Source organism: Drosophila nasuta, chromosome 2L (genome assembly GCF_023558535.2).
Source record: "Drosophila nasuta strain 15112-1781.00 chromosome 2L, ASM2355853v1, whole genome shotgun sequence".
Taxonomy (NCBI): domain Eukaryota; kingdom Metazoa; phylum Arthropoda; class Insecta; order Diptera; family Drosophilidae; genus Drosophila; species Drosophila nasuta.
The window spans coordinates 12,199,708-12,215,944 of NC_083455.1; the positions used below are offsets into that span (position 1 = coordinate 12,199,708).

General features: G+C 35.7%; 1 protein-coding gene across 1 annotated transcript; it reads left to right on the plus strand.

Moving 5' to 3' along the window:
* Nucleotides 1-7,617: 7,617 nt before the first annotated feature.
* Nucleotides 7,618-15,941, plus strand: LOC132789127 (putative inorganic phosphate cotransporter). Its single transcript, XM_060796914.1, has 3 exons — nt 7,618-8,381; nt 13,189-13,826; nt 14,283-15,941. The coding sequence occupies exons 1-3, from the start codon at nt 8,342-8,344 to the stop codon at nt 15,102-15,104; spliced, it is 1,500 nt and encodes a 499-aa protein (XP_060652897.1). The 5' UTR covers nt 7,618-8,341; the 3' UTR covers nt 15,105-15,941.
* Nucleotides 15,942-16,237: the final 296 nt, after the last annotated feature.

Sequence of the window (16,237 nt, forward strand, 5' to 3'; positions counted from 1 at the left end):
TCGGGCCGCAATAAAGCGGCACGACAGTCACGCAACAGCAAACGATATACTCATAAGTATTTAAAGGGAAACAAGAGCTGTTTTAATATTAATTGCAGCAGCAATTTATGCAATTGCCTCAAAATTAAACTTCACATAATTAATTGTATTACTGTTTACTTTATAATGAGCTTTTAACAATTGTTTGTCATGCTGCAATCGCGATGCTGGCTGTCTATCGATAGCCCACCAAAGCACTATCAGCTGTGCGTAAATATACTAAAAAAATATACTTGGGTTGCACTTATCGATATCGCTCGCACAGCGCGCTCTTTATTTACCCTCGATAACATTTGAAATTGGCAATTTAACTGAAGTGTAATGATAATACATGTATTGCAAGTAATGAAAATAGTTAGTAATCTGCGTAACTTTCACAAATTAACCCATGTGCTAAAGGTAAGACTTGTCGGGCTCTTAGAAAACTGCTGGTTGTCTGGGGTCAACGGCCAAATAATATGCCATTTGGATTTGTGTCGAGTTCAAAAGGCCGGCGGCGACCTTAGCAAAATAAGAAAAAGAAAAACAGCAACAACGGAACTGCGAGAAAAAAAAAATGCTGCGAAAACACTCGGCGAAGGCTCATTGTTGACTGGTCACAACTATACAATGTCAAAACTCTTGTGTTATTTTAAAGAACAGATGAAAATAAACAAAATTTATTTTAATAACATACTTACAAGTACAGTAAATAAGTATTGGCTGCTGCGAACTTGCAACATTCCCTGCACAATGGAACAACGAGTGTACTATATACTTATTTACAGAGCAGACAGACTTTCACTTTCATTGACGTTATCAGACGCAATTCAGAATTTATTTATTTATGCAAAAGCGATAATTAAGAGGAATAAACAAAACAAAACCAAAAAACACATACACAACCGTGTTTCAAATGCCGCATAGAACAGACACGGCATGCAACCCTAGATTATAATGACCCCATAGTCCAATTTTATAACAGAATTTTTTGAGGAATTGAGAACCAGTTTATTATTGAATTTGCGTCTCAAATTTGAGAAGAATATATTAAACACACTATCTGATTAATATGTGCATATCATATGACCAGTTATGTGAATCATTTTGAAAACGAAAACGCAGATATTGGATAATAAATTTTCTACAGCTTCCAATCTACAGGTTTCCTATTGCTTTTTCTCATGTGTGTGTAAACCTAATCTTATCAATGGGATCTTTGCTTTTCGTTTCTATGCTGCGATTATTGTAATTGTGTCTGTAATTATTTACTTAGTTTGTCTTGTCGGCAGCCAAAAGAGCCATAGAGGTTTGTTACACCTGCCTCTAAGGTCAAGGTGTTGTATTTGTTGACTCTGCGTGTGTTCAGATCTCTATGTATATATATGTGTGTGTGTGTGTGTGTGCATGTTTGAGCAGCAGTTTAGTTAGTTTTCCACATAGTTTTTATTTGTGACTAGAGATTATGGCCAGCATACTATGGAGAGAGAGAGTAGGTCAGCTACCATGTAAAAACGCCGTTAAGACGCAACTCGTAGACAGGCTACAAAATAGGAAAAATACTCGTTCTTCAGCCTCAACAACCCGGCAAATGCGCTACCGAAAAAAATCTCAAGTGGAAACTGCTGTTGATTTGACTGAAGCTGTCAATAAATGTAATAATAATTAATATGAATTCTCTTCCGTTCTTTTGAAAATTATCATCTCAAAACATTATTAATAAATGACTTTATTAAAGGCCCGTCTCTCGAGACAGAGATCCGGCTGTGTTTATTAGGAAGCACAAATATTTAAAAATGTCACAATTATAATCTTCAATTCAATTGCAGTTTTTTGTATTTTGCATGCATGCGAAAGGTTCTTACAAGTTTTTCACACTTTTAACAAGCTGTGCACACAATCGAGACTTTAGTCGTAATTAAATGTTTATATGCGATATATAAATATATATATTTAGATTGCAGTAGTACATAAGCAAGCCTCCGCCATGATCGCGTGGCGTTTTATACAATTTTTTATTGCTACTATATACTATATGTGTGAATTACTAATCAGCCAGGTGGAAAGGATATCGCAGCAAGTGCATATAATGAGGGCATTTAACAGGTTTCGGAAATAATTGGGAATTTTCGCCAAGTGTTTCGATTACTTATTAATCATTATCAAAGGCGGCGGGCGCTCGCGAGGTTCTAATGAGCTGCTCAAGCAATTAAGATATTGGGTATAATCACCCGGAATGACACATACTACAAGTATATATTGTATTAGCTAGCGATACTAGATTGTAAGCGTGCGACTTTCATAAATTTTTGAGTCACATGCTACACTCAGATTTATGGTAACGGATATTAAAAATATGCTATCCTACTAAAACACTGTGAAATCTCAAATCTTATCTGCATTGGGGGGGTGCCAGGTCATAGGATATGGCAGCAAAAGTAGGGTACAAAAGTCACTGAAAGTTTCACCAGAACGATCTATAAAACGAGCTTGTTGTTGGCCGCTTGCTATAAAGATTAGACTGTACTATACCATTATTATTATTATTATTGTTAGTACCGTTGTAAATGCTATATTTAAGATAGCAAAAAGTCGCCCCGTTTATAGTGTGTGTGCGTAAGTAAGATAATGTCACTAGAGGAATATTACCTAAAACAAGGTGACAATACTACAACAACAACAACACAAAAAAAAACCCAACATAAAGGTGTTGGGTGTAGGGTAAAGATCAAAACAGGCTGGCCGACTGCAAGCGGACATACGTCTAAGACTTGACAGCCTTCGATATTTTTTTTTCCGACACCCGTTGAGATCACTCAACTCTACTCAACTCAATTCTCTAGAGATTGAGACACCGCCACCGCCTGGTACTTGCTCCACTCCACTCCATGTAAGTGTGTGATTGAAGTCTCGTGACGATATCTCTCAATAGCAACAACAACAACTTCAACTACAACTAAGAAAGGAACTTGCGGTTGCGGGTTTTCCAGGTTAAGTGGCAAACCTTGCAATAACTATAGCACTAGAGCTGTATTATTAACTAGTTTTTGTATTTTTTTTTTAAAATGTATTAACTAACTTGTTTCAATTGCTGTTCTAATTTTGTTTTAAGAATAAGGCTGTTAAAGTATTATTTCTTGTATTTGCTTTTTCTATTTTTTCTCAGTTTGGAAGAAATTGGTCAAATTTGCTGAATTACTATATCATAATTTTAATAAAATAACACTATATATTGTATCTAATAAAGAGTATTAAATCTTCGCTGTGCCGAAATTCGCTTTTCTTTGTTGTTATTTTGTTAATTGTTGCCTACACTTTTTGTGATTTATAACTGTGTTGAAAATGGTGTAAAAACTTGAATGGAAACGGTTTGTTTGCAAAATTGCCAACAGAGTAATTGTGTAATTGAAAATCCTAGGGAATTATTACTATATAGTTTGATTAGGCAAGAAGTTTGTAGATTTTCTTGTTATATGATGAGATTATATGACCAGATAAAAACAAGTAGCACCTTTTAGATCTATCCGATACTTCATTTAAAAAACTGTCAAATAACTCATTTCCTAATTTAGTCAACTATTTTCAATTCACTAAGCTGATTGAAAAGCTACGCAGTAGCTAATAGTTGGAAAAGTATATAAATCTATAGAATAGCGGAAAATTACAAAAAATTCTCAAAATTAACTGTCAAATGCAAAAGAATGAGACCTTACGAGAGTCAAATGAATAACTCATAAAAACTACATACATACATATATGTAATTAACCAGTTTTGAATAGCGAAGAGAAAATAAATGTAGCTTCAAGGCTGGGCATTTTGTTGATCTTCTCATTGGCCTTGCAACAGCCTCCACATTTGTGGCATCGTCCCCCAATTAAGATCAGCATTATTTACTGAGCAGTTGACACATGGAACACAAGATGTGTTGCAGCTGCTGGACAAGCTCCCTTCTGATCGTCTCGGAAACAAATGGAAGTGTGTTTTGTTCTTGACACTTGGACAAGTTATTTTCGAAAATGTCACGGGACTTGCCAGTGCAATGAGCCATAATTTTTGCTCTCTTTTTGATGGGCTAATCAAGAGCACATACAGTCTACAGTCACATCCTCTGCAGATCTGCAGTTATGCATCTGATATGCATCATCTCAGAAGTGCAGAGGCGTCCCCAAGCAAAAAGGGATTGGACTCCATTGCCTTCAACTACTACACTGTTCGATGAAATGCGTTTTTAATTGACCGACACGCAAAAATGTGGCACCCAGTTTAAGTTTCTGTTTCAGCTTTCGAGTTCCAGTTCCATCAATTCAAAGGTCACAGTCCCCACACTACTGATTGACAACAGTTTGGTCGCCTCGTATCGCATATGCCATAAATAGATATTCACATCCAAAGTCGCTTCATTTCGTATGCCTCAATTAATTTGTATGAACAAAATAACGCAAAATGCTCGCACTCGAATGTGAGTTAGATGTTGGAGGAATCTAACATATGACTGGTCATCGGAGTCTACTATATACAGCAGACCAGATCGAGCCGGAAATATATTCGGTCAGGGACAATGGGGCATCGGTTTGAGCCGGATTTTGGGCTTTACATGGAAATGGAAATGTACTCAATACTTGCTTGCAATTTCCATACACTTATAACGGGTATGGCTATATTAACATTTATATTAACATTTAATGTGCAATTATATTCAATATACTAACGAATAATTTAATACGATTTCATTTGAAATTAAAAATATATATTATAAAATGAGCAATGCAAATTTAAAACCATTTCATAAATGAATTCTCAGAAAAAATCAGTTGACCTTTTATTGATAATATTAAATGAAATGCAATTTGTTAAATATTACAATCTTAATAAAGTAAACATTTTTTATTTGAAATACAAATGTTTTGGGTTCCATTATTTTCTTAAAATTTGTTGCGCTTTAGTTAGAGTATTTCTCTGGCTATATTTTTTTTATATAAATACCGATCAGTCATTTCTTGGTATGAAATGGCATCATTTTTTATTGAAATGTACAAACATTTCAATTTCAGTTTCAATTTCAATTGCAGACCTCATGCCTGATGGTTCGCTGACTTATGGACCAATTAAAGAGACGACAACGACAATGATGAACAACATAACTGAAGATCATCATCAACGATATATAGTATGTTGCATATATAATTCCCGAAATGTCTGATCCGATCATATCAGATCGGTTTGGATCACATGCGTGGTTAATTGTGAGTTCAAAATTGCGAGAGATCTTCGTGAGATGAGATCGGCCATTTGATATGTGATTGGGGCGCGCATTCATTAAAACTGTCAACAATTTTATTTATGTATTTATTAATCAAAATTGTGTCCTCTTAGTCTGAGGTTAGGCGAGAGGAATCGAAATAAAATTGTCGTTGACGCTGATAGCATTAACAATTAATAAATATGCTAAATTAACAACTTTTATTATCAATTAATATTTCGCTTCCTTTTCGCTCACGAGTTCCAAAAACAAAATCCATGGTCTATATGGGTGCACTTCAATTTATATACTACATATAATACAGTTGAACATATATGTTTGAGTGCTTGCTCTTGATTATCAGACTTGTCGAGTTCAATCGTACACTCTGCTCTGCAGTCTGGACAAAGTGTGCCATTGATAATAGCAAATCAGCAAAAACAACAAGGAACACAAAAAAACGAAATCAAGTAAATGAAGAAACAACTGGACTGATAAACCTGGAATGCCCACAATACGAACGAATATATGTGTATGAATAATACGAGTATTAGTTTATATATGATTAAAATGTCACCAAACACTGCTTAGGTTACTAACTCGATTGCATATAAGCAGATGACGTTCGTAGATAGAGATTTTGTAATCTCCATGCGATTAATTATACCCCTTACCAAGTGAATACTAATCGACTTGTCCTCGATTAAAAATTATGCTTACTACCCTTAAGGTACTTTAGGTTAACTATCTAATCTGAAAGTTGTCGCATAAACGGACACACATAACACAACTATTTTCTACAATTTCAAGGTGGGGCATCTTCCTTATCGATCCCTCTTGAATAATGCAATCTGACTTTGTTAATATTTACATTTTATATAGTTGAGGGTCTCTCTCTATATATACTTTAAGGGGCAATAAAGATGGAATAAGATAGATCTTTTTGAAATGTTGTGCATTTGCATGCTGACTGAAAAAAACACTCATGTCTCGTCTCGTATCACGTTTCCACTATAAAAATTAACCGCTGGCAATGATCATTTATTAAGTGTTAGGCAGCGCAAAAAGCTCAGGTTACGTTAATCAACTATGAACTACAATACTCGACTGTTTCATATACAAATACATATATCGGAGTATATACTGAGTTGTATTTATCATTGCTTAACCGCAGCAAACCGCAATTATTTAGCCCACAATTTTGCACCATGCAAATGCAAAGAACTACAATCCAATTTTAGCTGGTAATATAATAATATTTATAATCAAGTATACATCTTATATATTCTGGTAACTGGCGTGTACGAATGTAGCGTGTTCGGCTAATAGAAAAACCGTTCACTTTATCACCCGCCTAGAACCAGCTTCAGCCCTAGAATCCCCCTCCCTAATTGCATTGTACTAATGCATGAAACAAAAACACAAAAATAAAACAAAAACTACCTCGAACTCGTAACGACTTTCAGTCAAAGTTAGTAAAATCCAAAAAGAACGGATTGTTGCACGTGTTTAATACACTACTCACTCAGATAATATGCACTTCAGCGATCAGGTTAAGAAATGCAAGATAAGAAATTCAAGTTGTTTAGTTAAGCTTTTTTGATACTAAGCACCAAATAATATGCCATTTGACATAATTACTGTCCTAAATCACATAGAGAAAAGTTCCGTTTCAGATAAGCAAAAATTCATTCAGGTATTTCAAGGAACTGCTTATCGACATGTCTGGAATTCAAATTAGTACATTTATTGCCTATATGTAGTACTTATTATGTTTCAAGGGGCGTTCGCTGCTATCAAAGATTTATGTATGTGGCATATTTTACAATCATATTAATTTATTAAATCATTCATTCAACATCGAAAGACATTTCAATTTATTTCTTTATTGCAATTTATGATTATCTGAGTAGTACTTCAATATATGACAATACTTATAATTTAGTCGGCTAAGCCCCTTTGATTTTACCTTAAGCTAGAAAAGTCTGTGTATGTATACTACTTACAATAGTATAGTTAGAGCGTTACAAAAAATACTTAAGTATTTCTCACTCAAGTATCTGGTGCGCGTGCACGATTATCTAATGAAAACCGTTAAATATCGAAAGTATTGGAAACGAAATTGAACTCGAAGTCGGAACGGGAACGTTTCCACCAAGTAGGCAGCGAAAGGGGAGCAGGGGTCGCGGGGAGCCGTGTAGCTGGCAGTTTGGTCAGATAGCGCGATTTATGAGTGGTTAAACTACAAACACACTAATATATTGCCCATACTATATACATATATGTGTTGAAGTGCGCGTGTGTATGTTTGGAGCAAGTGTATATAAAGCTTGCGACTCCTTGGCGCAGCGTCGGCAGTGTTGTTTCAACGATCAATACACGACGCTGACAGCGGCGTCAACAGCGTTTAACTCCAGCGACAGCAGCGCCAAGCAGTCGCAGTCGGCACCAGCAGCCGACAGAGCAGCTGGCAGAGCAGCAGCGCTTATCTGTTCGCATATAAACTAAAGTCTGTGGAAATAATTTCTCATTTGAAATTTAACAGTCGACGTGCGCGGAAGGCACAAAATACAGAACACAACAAAACGCGTAAAGATCGTGTAGTGTGAAAATTGCTAACAACGAACGATTAAACGAACAAAAAATCCGCAAACCCAATACCAAAAACAAATAAGAACAAAATAAAAAGCAAAGCCTAAAAAGCCCAGAAGTGCGTGTTCGACAGTTCGATTTCGAATCAATTCTATTGCATATTCCAGTCTCGTCCGCAGTACGATTTAAGCTGCCGTTGCGTGCGGTTCTTTCTCTCGCTATCCTTTCCATCTTTTCACCTACGTTTCTTTCTCTTTCACGCCTACGCTCTATTCATATTGCACATCGCTTTCTGTTGTGTGTTGCGCATGCGCCAAAGTGAAAAGTGTTGAAAAGCAAAAAGCGAAGGATTGATTGCAGCGTGTGCTTTTGCGCGTGTGTGTGAGGGCAAATTGTGCCGTAAATTTTTTATTTACGCAGCGTTCGCGTAAATTATAACCGTGGCGAAGGAATTGGCTAATTTGTTAACATTGCAACAAACGAGAGCCGAAATGACACAACAACCACAATGGGGCATAAGCTTATCAAAGTGTAAGTGCAAATTAAGTGTGTGTGTTTAAGTGTATATGTGTTTGTAAGTTTGACTGTGTGAGTAAGTTTTGTGTTATGCGTTGAATTGTGATTTCAAATTCGAATTCAAATTCAAATCGGATTTCGAATTCGTTGAACTCTGGCTCAACATTCTTGAAATGCTTTAATTATTGTTTAACCGACATTGACCGACAACAGCAACAACAACAACGAACATCACGAGCAGCACTTGAATGCAAAACTTAAGTATAAAGTGTCATATAGCAGTACACATGTGTGTGTGTTATAATAACAATGACAAAACGTTTTTATTTTTTTTTTTTATATATTTCTTTTGCATTTTGCACTTCCGATTCCATTTGCGTACATGTTTTGCTTACGGATATAATATATTGTTTGATCTTTTCTACGGTTTTTTTATATTCCGTTGATACCTTTTGTTTAGCGAGTTTTATGCTAGGCACGCGTCAACATAATCATCAATAATCTTGCGGTCGATTGCTCTTTAATTTGTCAATTTCTATGGACAAATGACACCGTCTCTGAGAATTGATTTGCATGAGAATAAAGAAAGGCGCACGACATGATGACGACAGATTGGCAATAGGTTCAAATAAAACATGAATATCGTAAAAAGTTTAACTCTCAGATGATTCTTCTTCCACAATTCTAGCGACTTACAAAATTTTCGTTTATAAAGGGTTAAACTTAGTCTCTCTAGAGTCTAGACAACTAATTATATAGTCGAATTTCTAAAAGAATCAAACAGCTTATGAGATTTATTAAATGTCACAAAAATAACGAAGCGTGTTGAGGCTTTTTATTGTTTTGAATTCCACTTTTTAATGTGACAATGAAATAAAACCAGCTAATCGTCTACTTATACATACGTAAATTAAGAATTTTATTTGAACTAGAAAACAGCATTTCGGAAACGTGCAAAATATAAAACAATGCCAAGATGTCCCCCGACGAAAGTGATATCATTTGAAATGGCTATCAACAACTAAAAAAAACTATATATAGTTTTGAGACCTCATTTTCAAAAATCATTTTGGAATCGTATTGAAATACTAAAACAGAAAGATATATGTACATATATATTTATATAGAGTTTATGTGTTACAGATAAAAGTTTTTGAAATAATCTGTAGCAAAAGCTTTTTAGGTTAGGAAGAAAGTTTCGTTTCTTGCTTGTTATCATGGAAATTTTGATTGTCATTATAAAGGCGGCAATAAAATAATGTGTTTTTTGTTTTTCTTTTTGAGGCTAGCGGTAGCTTGACCTCCTTATAGAGAGACTGTTTCCTTTGCATTGTTTTTTGGGCAAGGTCAATGTAATAACAGAATTCTTTTTTGGTTTCCAATGATTTCATAATAATTCTCCCCATTTCTTTCTCTCTTACTCGCTGGCAGAAGTATTTCGGAACATGCATATATAAATAAATATCAACAAAAACAAAAAATAACTGAAAAAGAGAAAAGGGAAAAATGTTGTAACGTCGCGAACTGGAATTCATTTTTATTTGTTTTCTACGCGTTTTTATTTGTCATATGCAAATGTTATTATTGACAAAAATATTATTCTTTTCAGTTTTAAGTTTTGTCAGTCGCTGTAAACGTGAGTTAGGTACTTAACTATGTGTATGGACTCAATAAGTTTCAGACTCTTGACACTTTGTGGCTGACAATTCATCATTTGTCAACAGCTTATCATTAGCTGGGGCCAGCGGAGGTCTTGTCTGCTCTTGTTTTTCCTGCGGATTCTGTAGAACCGATGACTATATATATATTTATAAATATGCATATATAATTTGTTGATACGAATGTTTGAACTCTCTCTTCGGTGCACTTGCCTTATCCGAATAACAAGCCGATGCACGCATATCTTTAGCCCCGCTCTCAATTCTTATTTTTGCAAAAGCCTTTATGCCATTATCTAAGTAATGAAGTTGTTTGCAACAGTGATGATTACAAGGCATATACTATAAGCTGTCTATATAAGTATGTACTTACATACTAAGAAGTCGGTAGCGTTGCAATAAAATGAAAATGAGACGAAAATATAACCCAACAAGTCAGCATTTATCTCGCCGAAACAATAATCATTAAAGTTATCGCATAAATCTCACAATAAACAGAGTTTATTCATTTAAAAAAAGGCCAAGATATATGTATATACATATGTATATACACCTGCCTTTTTTGCATTTTGCTGGAGTCACGTGGTTTGTTTTATTCCCGGAAATCTAATGCACATACATACATACTGAATTAAGGTAAACGTTCATTAATCGGTTAATAAGGCTATAATTGGCGTATCTTATCATAAATCCCAAAGTATTGTACAGGTACTATGGCACATGATTTATGTTCGTATATCTATCCGTAGTATATAATTCTATTATGTCCTCTAATCATGAACGAGCCGTCAGACTAGAGTGAATTACGACCACACTCATGCGATTTTACATAGGAGAGCGGAGTTAAACCTATACTATAGCATATATAATCTTTCCTTATCGATATCGGTTTTTTATTTGGTGTATTTGAGAATCGTGTCGCTTATAAATTGTAGCCGGGTGGCGGCTTGAAATATTTGTTAAATAATATGACAAATATTGAGAGATCATTAAATTGTCAGCTCCACTGCAACTACGTAAATATATTTATGAATGTTAATTTCTAGTTCAAATAAAGCTCTCCCCCACAATGACGTAGTTGGACTCCCCCTCGACTTGTAAATAATATCGTCAATTATAATTGAAATTCCAACATACACAAAAAAAAACGAACAGATCATTCAAATGATCAGAGAACTGGAACTGAAAACTGTTAAAGGGAGTGAAGCATATATAATTATAGCTGTGAGAATCGGATCATCAACATCAATCTTGTTATTTATAAAAATAGTACATTATCTCTTTTTTTGTGCTCTAATAAATCTGTCATGCATTGAGTTGATCACTTTATAAGTATGGTACATAATACACTCTATTGGCGATGTGTTAACAAATGTGTTGTTGTCGACGACTCTTTAATTAATTTGAAGAAGTTGGCTCAATGTTGATATTAAGCATTTATTGTTTACATTAATTCAACCTTCAGCCATTGGCATTCCACAAATGAGAACTTTATTGCTCCAATTTCTAAAACATAATCAATTTGTTGTTATTTTTTAGGGCCCTAATTTTCTAGGTGCCAAAAACAAAAATATAGGAAAGAGGTAGGGAAAAAGTAGAGGAACAATACAATGGCGCCGAATTATAAATACCAGGGAACTGGCGCTTTATGATCCGTCATCATACTTGAACGCAATGTCGGAACTTATCGCAGATCTATAACACTCGAAGTTATCAGCACATAATGCCATTTTACTTATTATTATTATATGTACTTTGCCATAAACGGCACCCTCCAGCTATAGTTGAACAAAAAACATTTTAAATGCCCCCATAAAAAATGGGCCATAATCACTGAATCGTACTTCTATTGAATGCTATCGAAGTGTATCATAAACATATATCGAAAGAATTAAGTAATGTGTGGAAGTTGGGTAATGCCAAGGGATTTAAAGTTCTGCATGTTTAAAGAATATAATATTAATAAATTTCAACAGAGAAGGTGAATTATAAACAAAATATGTTGAAGATCCAGATGAATTGAAATTACAAATTCAACGCTGTAATAACTATAATTATCTCTGATAAAGTATATACATAGGAATTATTGCTTGGAAGTTGACTAATCCCAGATAAATTATAGCTCATCGAATGAAATGTTTGTAATTCTCATAGTTGAATTACATTTTTTATTACTACAAATGTTATTCATGTCGGAAGTTAATAAACATATACACAAATTATAACATATTCCTTCTTAGAAGTTGAGAATACTAGAATTATTATACGAGCAGTCTCTTTGTTCATTATATAATATAATTCTCACATGTAAATTCAACGGTTCAATAATTACATTCATCTTCAAGGTACTTGAAGTGTCTGCGAATCAATATTTTCCGGTTTTAATGGAATGACATTTCCGATATAAAACAGTTAATGAATTTCTGCTGAATTATGAACAAGTTCGATTACAATTAAGTGTATTTAATACATTTCAATCCAATCATTTAGTATAGCTGAGTTTGCATTCCAAATCTGATGAGACTAACTTGAATAAAATTCGCGATCAGAGAGTTTTGGCACCTGAAGGCACACCTTTGTACTCATTTCATATGTAGATTACAATGGCATTGGCATATCAATCAGATCTGGAAAGTTTTCCCCAGTCAGCCGAGTAATTTGTGTAATTTGTGTTACAAATGTGGAATTTGTGATTTCCTCATAAAAGGGGATCTACCAAGCATTATAGCCGATATAGGGCGACTGTAAATAACGCTGGCGTGCTCCGAACTTATTACGGATCCGATTCAAATTAATTGACATGACAATTTTGAGATAAATAATAAAAATAAAATTTTGTATATATTGTAGAATTTATATGGTATTTAAACGTCTCAATCAAATTCAATTTGTACTTTATCAGCGCTTGATTTGAAGCACTAATTGAATAACTTTTAAGCGGGTTTTTTTTGTTGAGGGGCAAAAATTGTTTATTCGCATGCTAAATAAAGTCAATGAAATTATATGAAACACACTCTGCGAAATTGTCAAATATTTGTCTAAATGGTGCCACAATTGACGTCAGAATTTTAAGTATTTTATGATTATTTACGTAGTGTTTTTAGTAATTTATTGGAGTCGTGTGTTAATTAATTGATCGACTTTAACTTTCGCTTCTTTTATAGATTTTATATTACCGCAACGTGTGATATTGGCCATCATGGGCTTTCTGGCCATCCTGAATGCCTACACGATGCGTGTTTGCCTCTCGCAGGCGATCACTGTCCTGGTGAAGAAGAAGAACAGCACCGATGAGGATGGCAACGATCAAGCGATCTGTGAACCCGACGATCTCGATGGCGATAGTGGATCAGCCAGCAGCGGCGACTTTGAGTGGTCCGAGGAGGTGCAGGGTTTGATCCTGTCCGCCTTTTACATTGGATACATTGTCACTCATGTGCCTGGCGGTCTGCTCGCTGAGAAGTTTGGCGGCAAATGGACTCTGGGTCTTGGCATTCTCTCCACCGCTGTCTTCACCATGCTCACTCCTTTGGCTATCGATTATGGCGGTTCCGATTGGCTGATTGTCACGCGTGTCCTTATGGGTCTGGGCGAAGGAACAACTTTCCCTGCCTTGAGTGTGTTGCTCGCAGCTTGGGTGCCGGCCAATGAACGTGGAAAACTTGGAGCTTTGGTTCTGGGCGGCGGTCAAGTGGGCACCATCATGGGTAATCTGTTGTCTGGCGTCTTTTTGGAGTCTTACCACTGGTCGTTTGTCTTCTACTTCTTTGGCGGTCTTGGCGTTGTTTGGTTTGTCATCTTTGTAAGTATTGCCAAAGCACATGATTAAAAGCTCTTTATATGTATAAGAGCAATTTCACACTCAATACGTTAATGGCAATCAAATAGATTTTTTGCCACTTAACAATCGGAAATTTACCCTAAGCAAATTGTTCAAAAATTGCTTATTGATTGCCATAAAAGTATTGAAGCTTAAGAGGAGAATAAACTGGGTTTTTTGCTTGGCCAAAAATCAATCCATTTTAAAAATCAGCGCTGATAAAGCACATTCTAATAAAAGTCTAATCTTAACTTCTATATTTGCTTACAATTTAAAAAGTAAGAGTGTTAAAAAGATCGATTATTATTCTTGTATATATAGTATATATACTCCGATAAAGATTCAGCGGGAAAAGGTCTTAACTTAACCCCTTTGTCTCACTGTGTAGATAAACCCCAACAAAGTTTTTTTTCAATAATTTTCTCTATTTTCTTTCAGGTCTTCCTGTGCTTCAGCGACCCCTCTAGCCATCCCTTCATCAAGCCCTCGGAGCGTGAGTATCTGGTCAAGGAAATCGGTACAATTGGCCGCAACGAGAGCCTGCCGCCAACACCCTGGAAGGCCATCCTCACCAATCTGCCGATGTTCGCTTTGGTCTCCGCACAAATCGGTCACGATTGGGGCTTCTACATCATGGTCACCGATCTGCCCAAATACATGTCCGATGTGCTGCAATTCTCGATCAAGGCCAACGGTCTGTACTCCTCCCTGCCCTACATCATGATGTGGATCGTCTCGGTGGGCAGCGGTTTTGTGGCCGATTGGATGATCCGTCGTGGCATTATGAACACAACAAACACACGTAAAGTGATGACTGGATTGGCTGCCTTTGGACCAGCCATCTTCATGGTGGGTGCCTCGTATGCTGGCTGTGATCGTGTCCTTGTCGTGGTGCTCTTCACCATCTGCATGGGTCTGATGGGTGCTTACTATGCGGGCATGAAGCTCAGTCCCCTGGACATGAGTCCCAACTATGCGGGCACCTTGATGGCCATCACGAATGGTATTGGTGCCATCACCGGAGTCATTACGCCGTATCTCGTGGGCGTAATGACGCCAAATGCCTCGCTACTCGAATGGCGTACTGTGTTCTGGGTGGCATTCGGTGTGCTGTTCGTCACTGCCATCGTTTACAGCATCTGGGCTTCGGGAGAGGTGCAACCCTTCAATGGAGCTGTCATCGAACCGACAACTTTAGACTTTGAGGCTCACGAACGTAAACCGGAGCTCAAGCTCAAGTCGATGGAGCACAGCTCGTAAATGCGAGAGCGCGAAAGAGCAGCAAAACGATCCAAAGTGTTCAGATTGCCATAACTGTTCAAGATCTAGTTTATAGACATACAATTTATACCGCATCGTATACTATCGTAAACTATTGTATCCTATCGTACACACCTACGTAGTACTTTATATAACGTCGATATTCTGTGCACCTGTGGAATTTGTTGCTATGTGAGAAGCTCAAGAAGACATTTCTTAATGTACACTCTATGTAATTGTTAATGTAATGTAAACAAAAACATTGTATGTATGTCAAGCGTACATCATGGATGCTGCTGATCAACCACTTCAAATTGCTAGTTTTATAGTATGCCACGCCCCCAACCCCTTTCCCCCTATACATTTATAGTAATCTATAAGCTTCCAGCTGCAGATTCTCTATCCTTTAAATCGTTTTACTCACTCCACAGCAGCTAAGCGAATTTACTTATGTACATTGCCTTTGTCTTTCCCCCATTACAACTTTCCCTCCCTCCCACCAAACACTCCACTGTCTGCAGCAATGTACTCTCTTAATTATTATTTAGTATTTAATCGAAGATATAAAAAGGAAACGAAATTCAGTTTTAGGCTAGTGAAAATAATTAAATGCAACACGATGAAATGTTATGTACCTTAATTTGTATCTGCGCAATGTAAGAGAAAACAAAGAAGAAAACTTAAAACAGTTGAAATTGTCAATTATTAATTATTGTACGCGCATTTTTTAATTGTTGATCAATGTATAAATGCATGTGTTTTTTTTTAACACCTAATCTGTTAAAGCATTACTGTTTTTATAATGTTTAGTCCAAATAAAGTGCATAAACTAATTAACTGCAGCTGTGTTTATTTCGGTTTTCAATATACGACAAAAGGGGAAAACAATCTTAAAACATATTCACATATAGTAAATAACTAATTTCAAGTAAAGGGAAATGAAAATCTTTGAAAAAAAATTAGATACTAATCCTTTTGAATAGAATTTTTTTTTAATTTTCATTTTAATTCATCATTTTGTAATTCTCAATTTTGAATAAAATATAAATTCTCTTTTGCTTCTAAAGTAACTGCTCTAAAATAATTCTAAAATGTAATATTTGTACAATTTATGTTGAAAAATAGGTTTTATT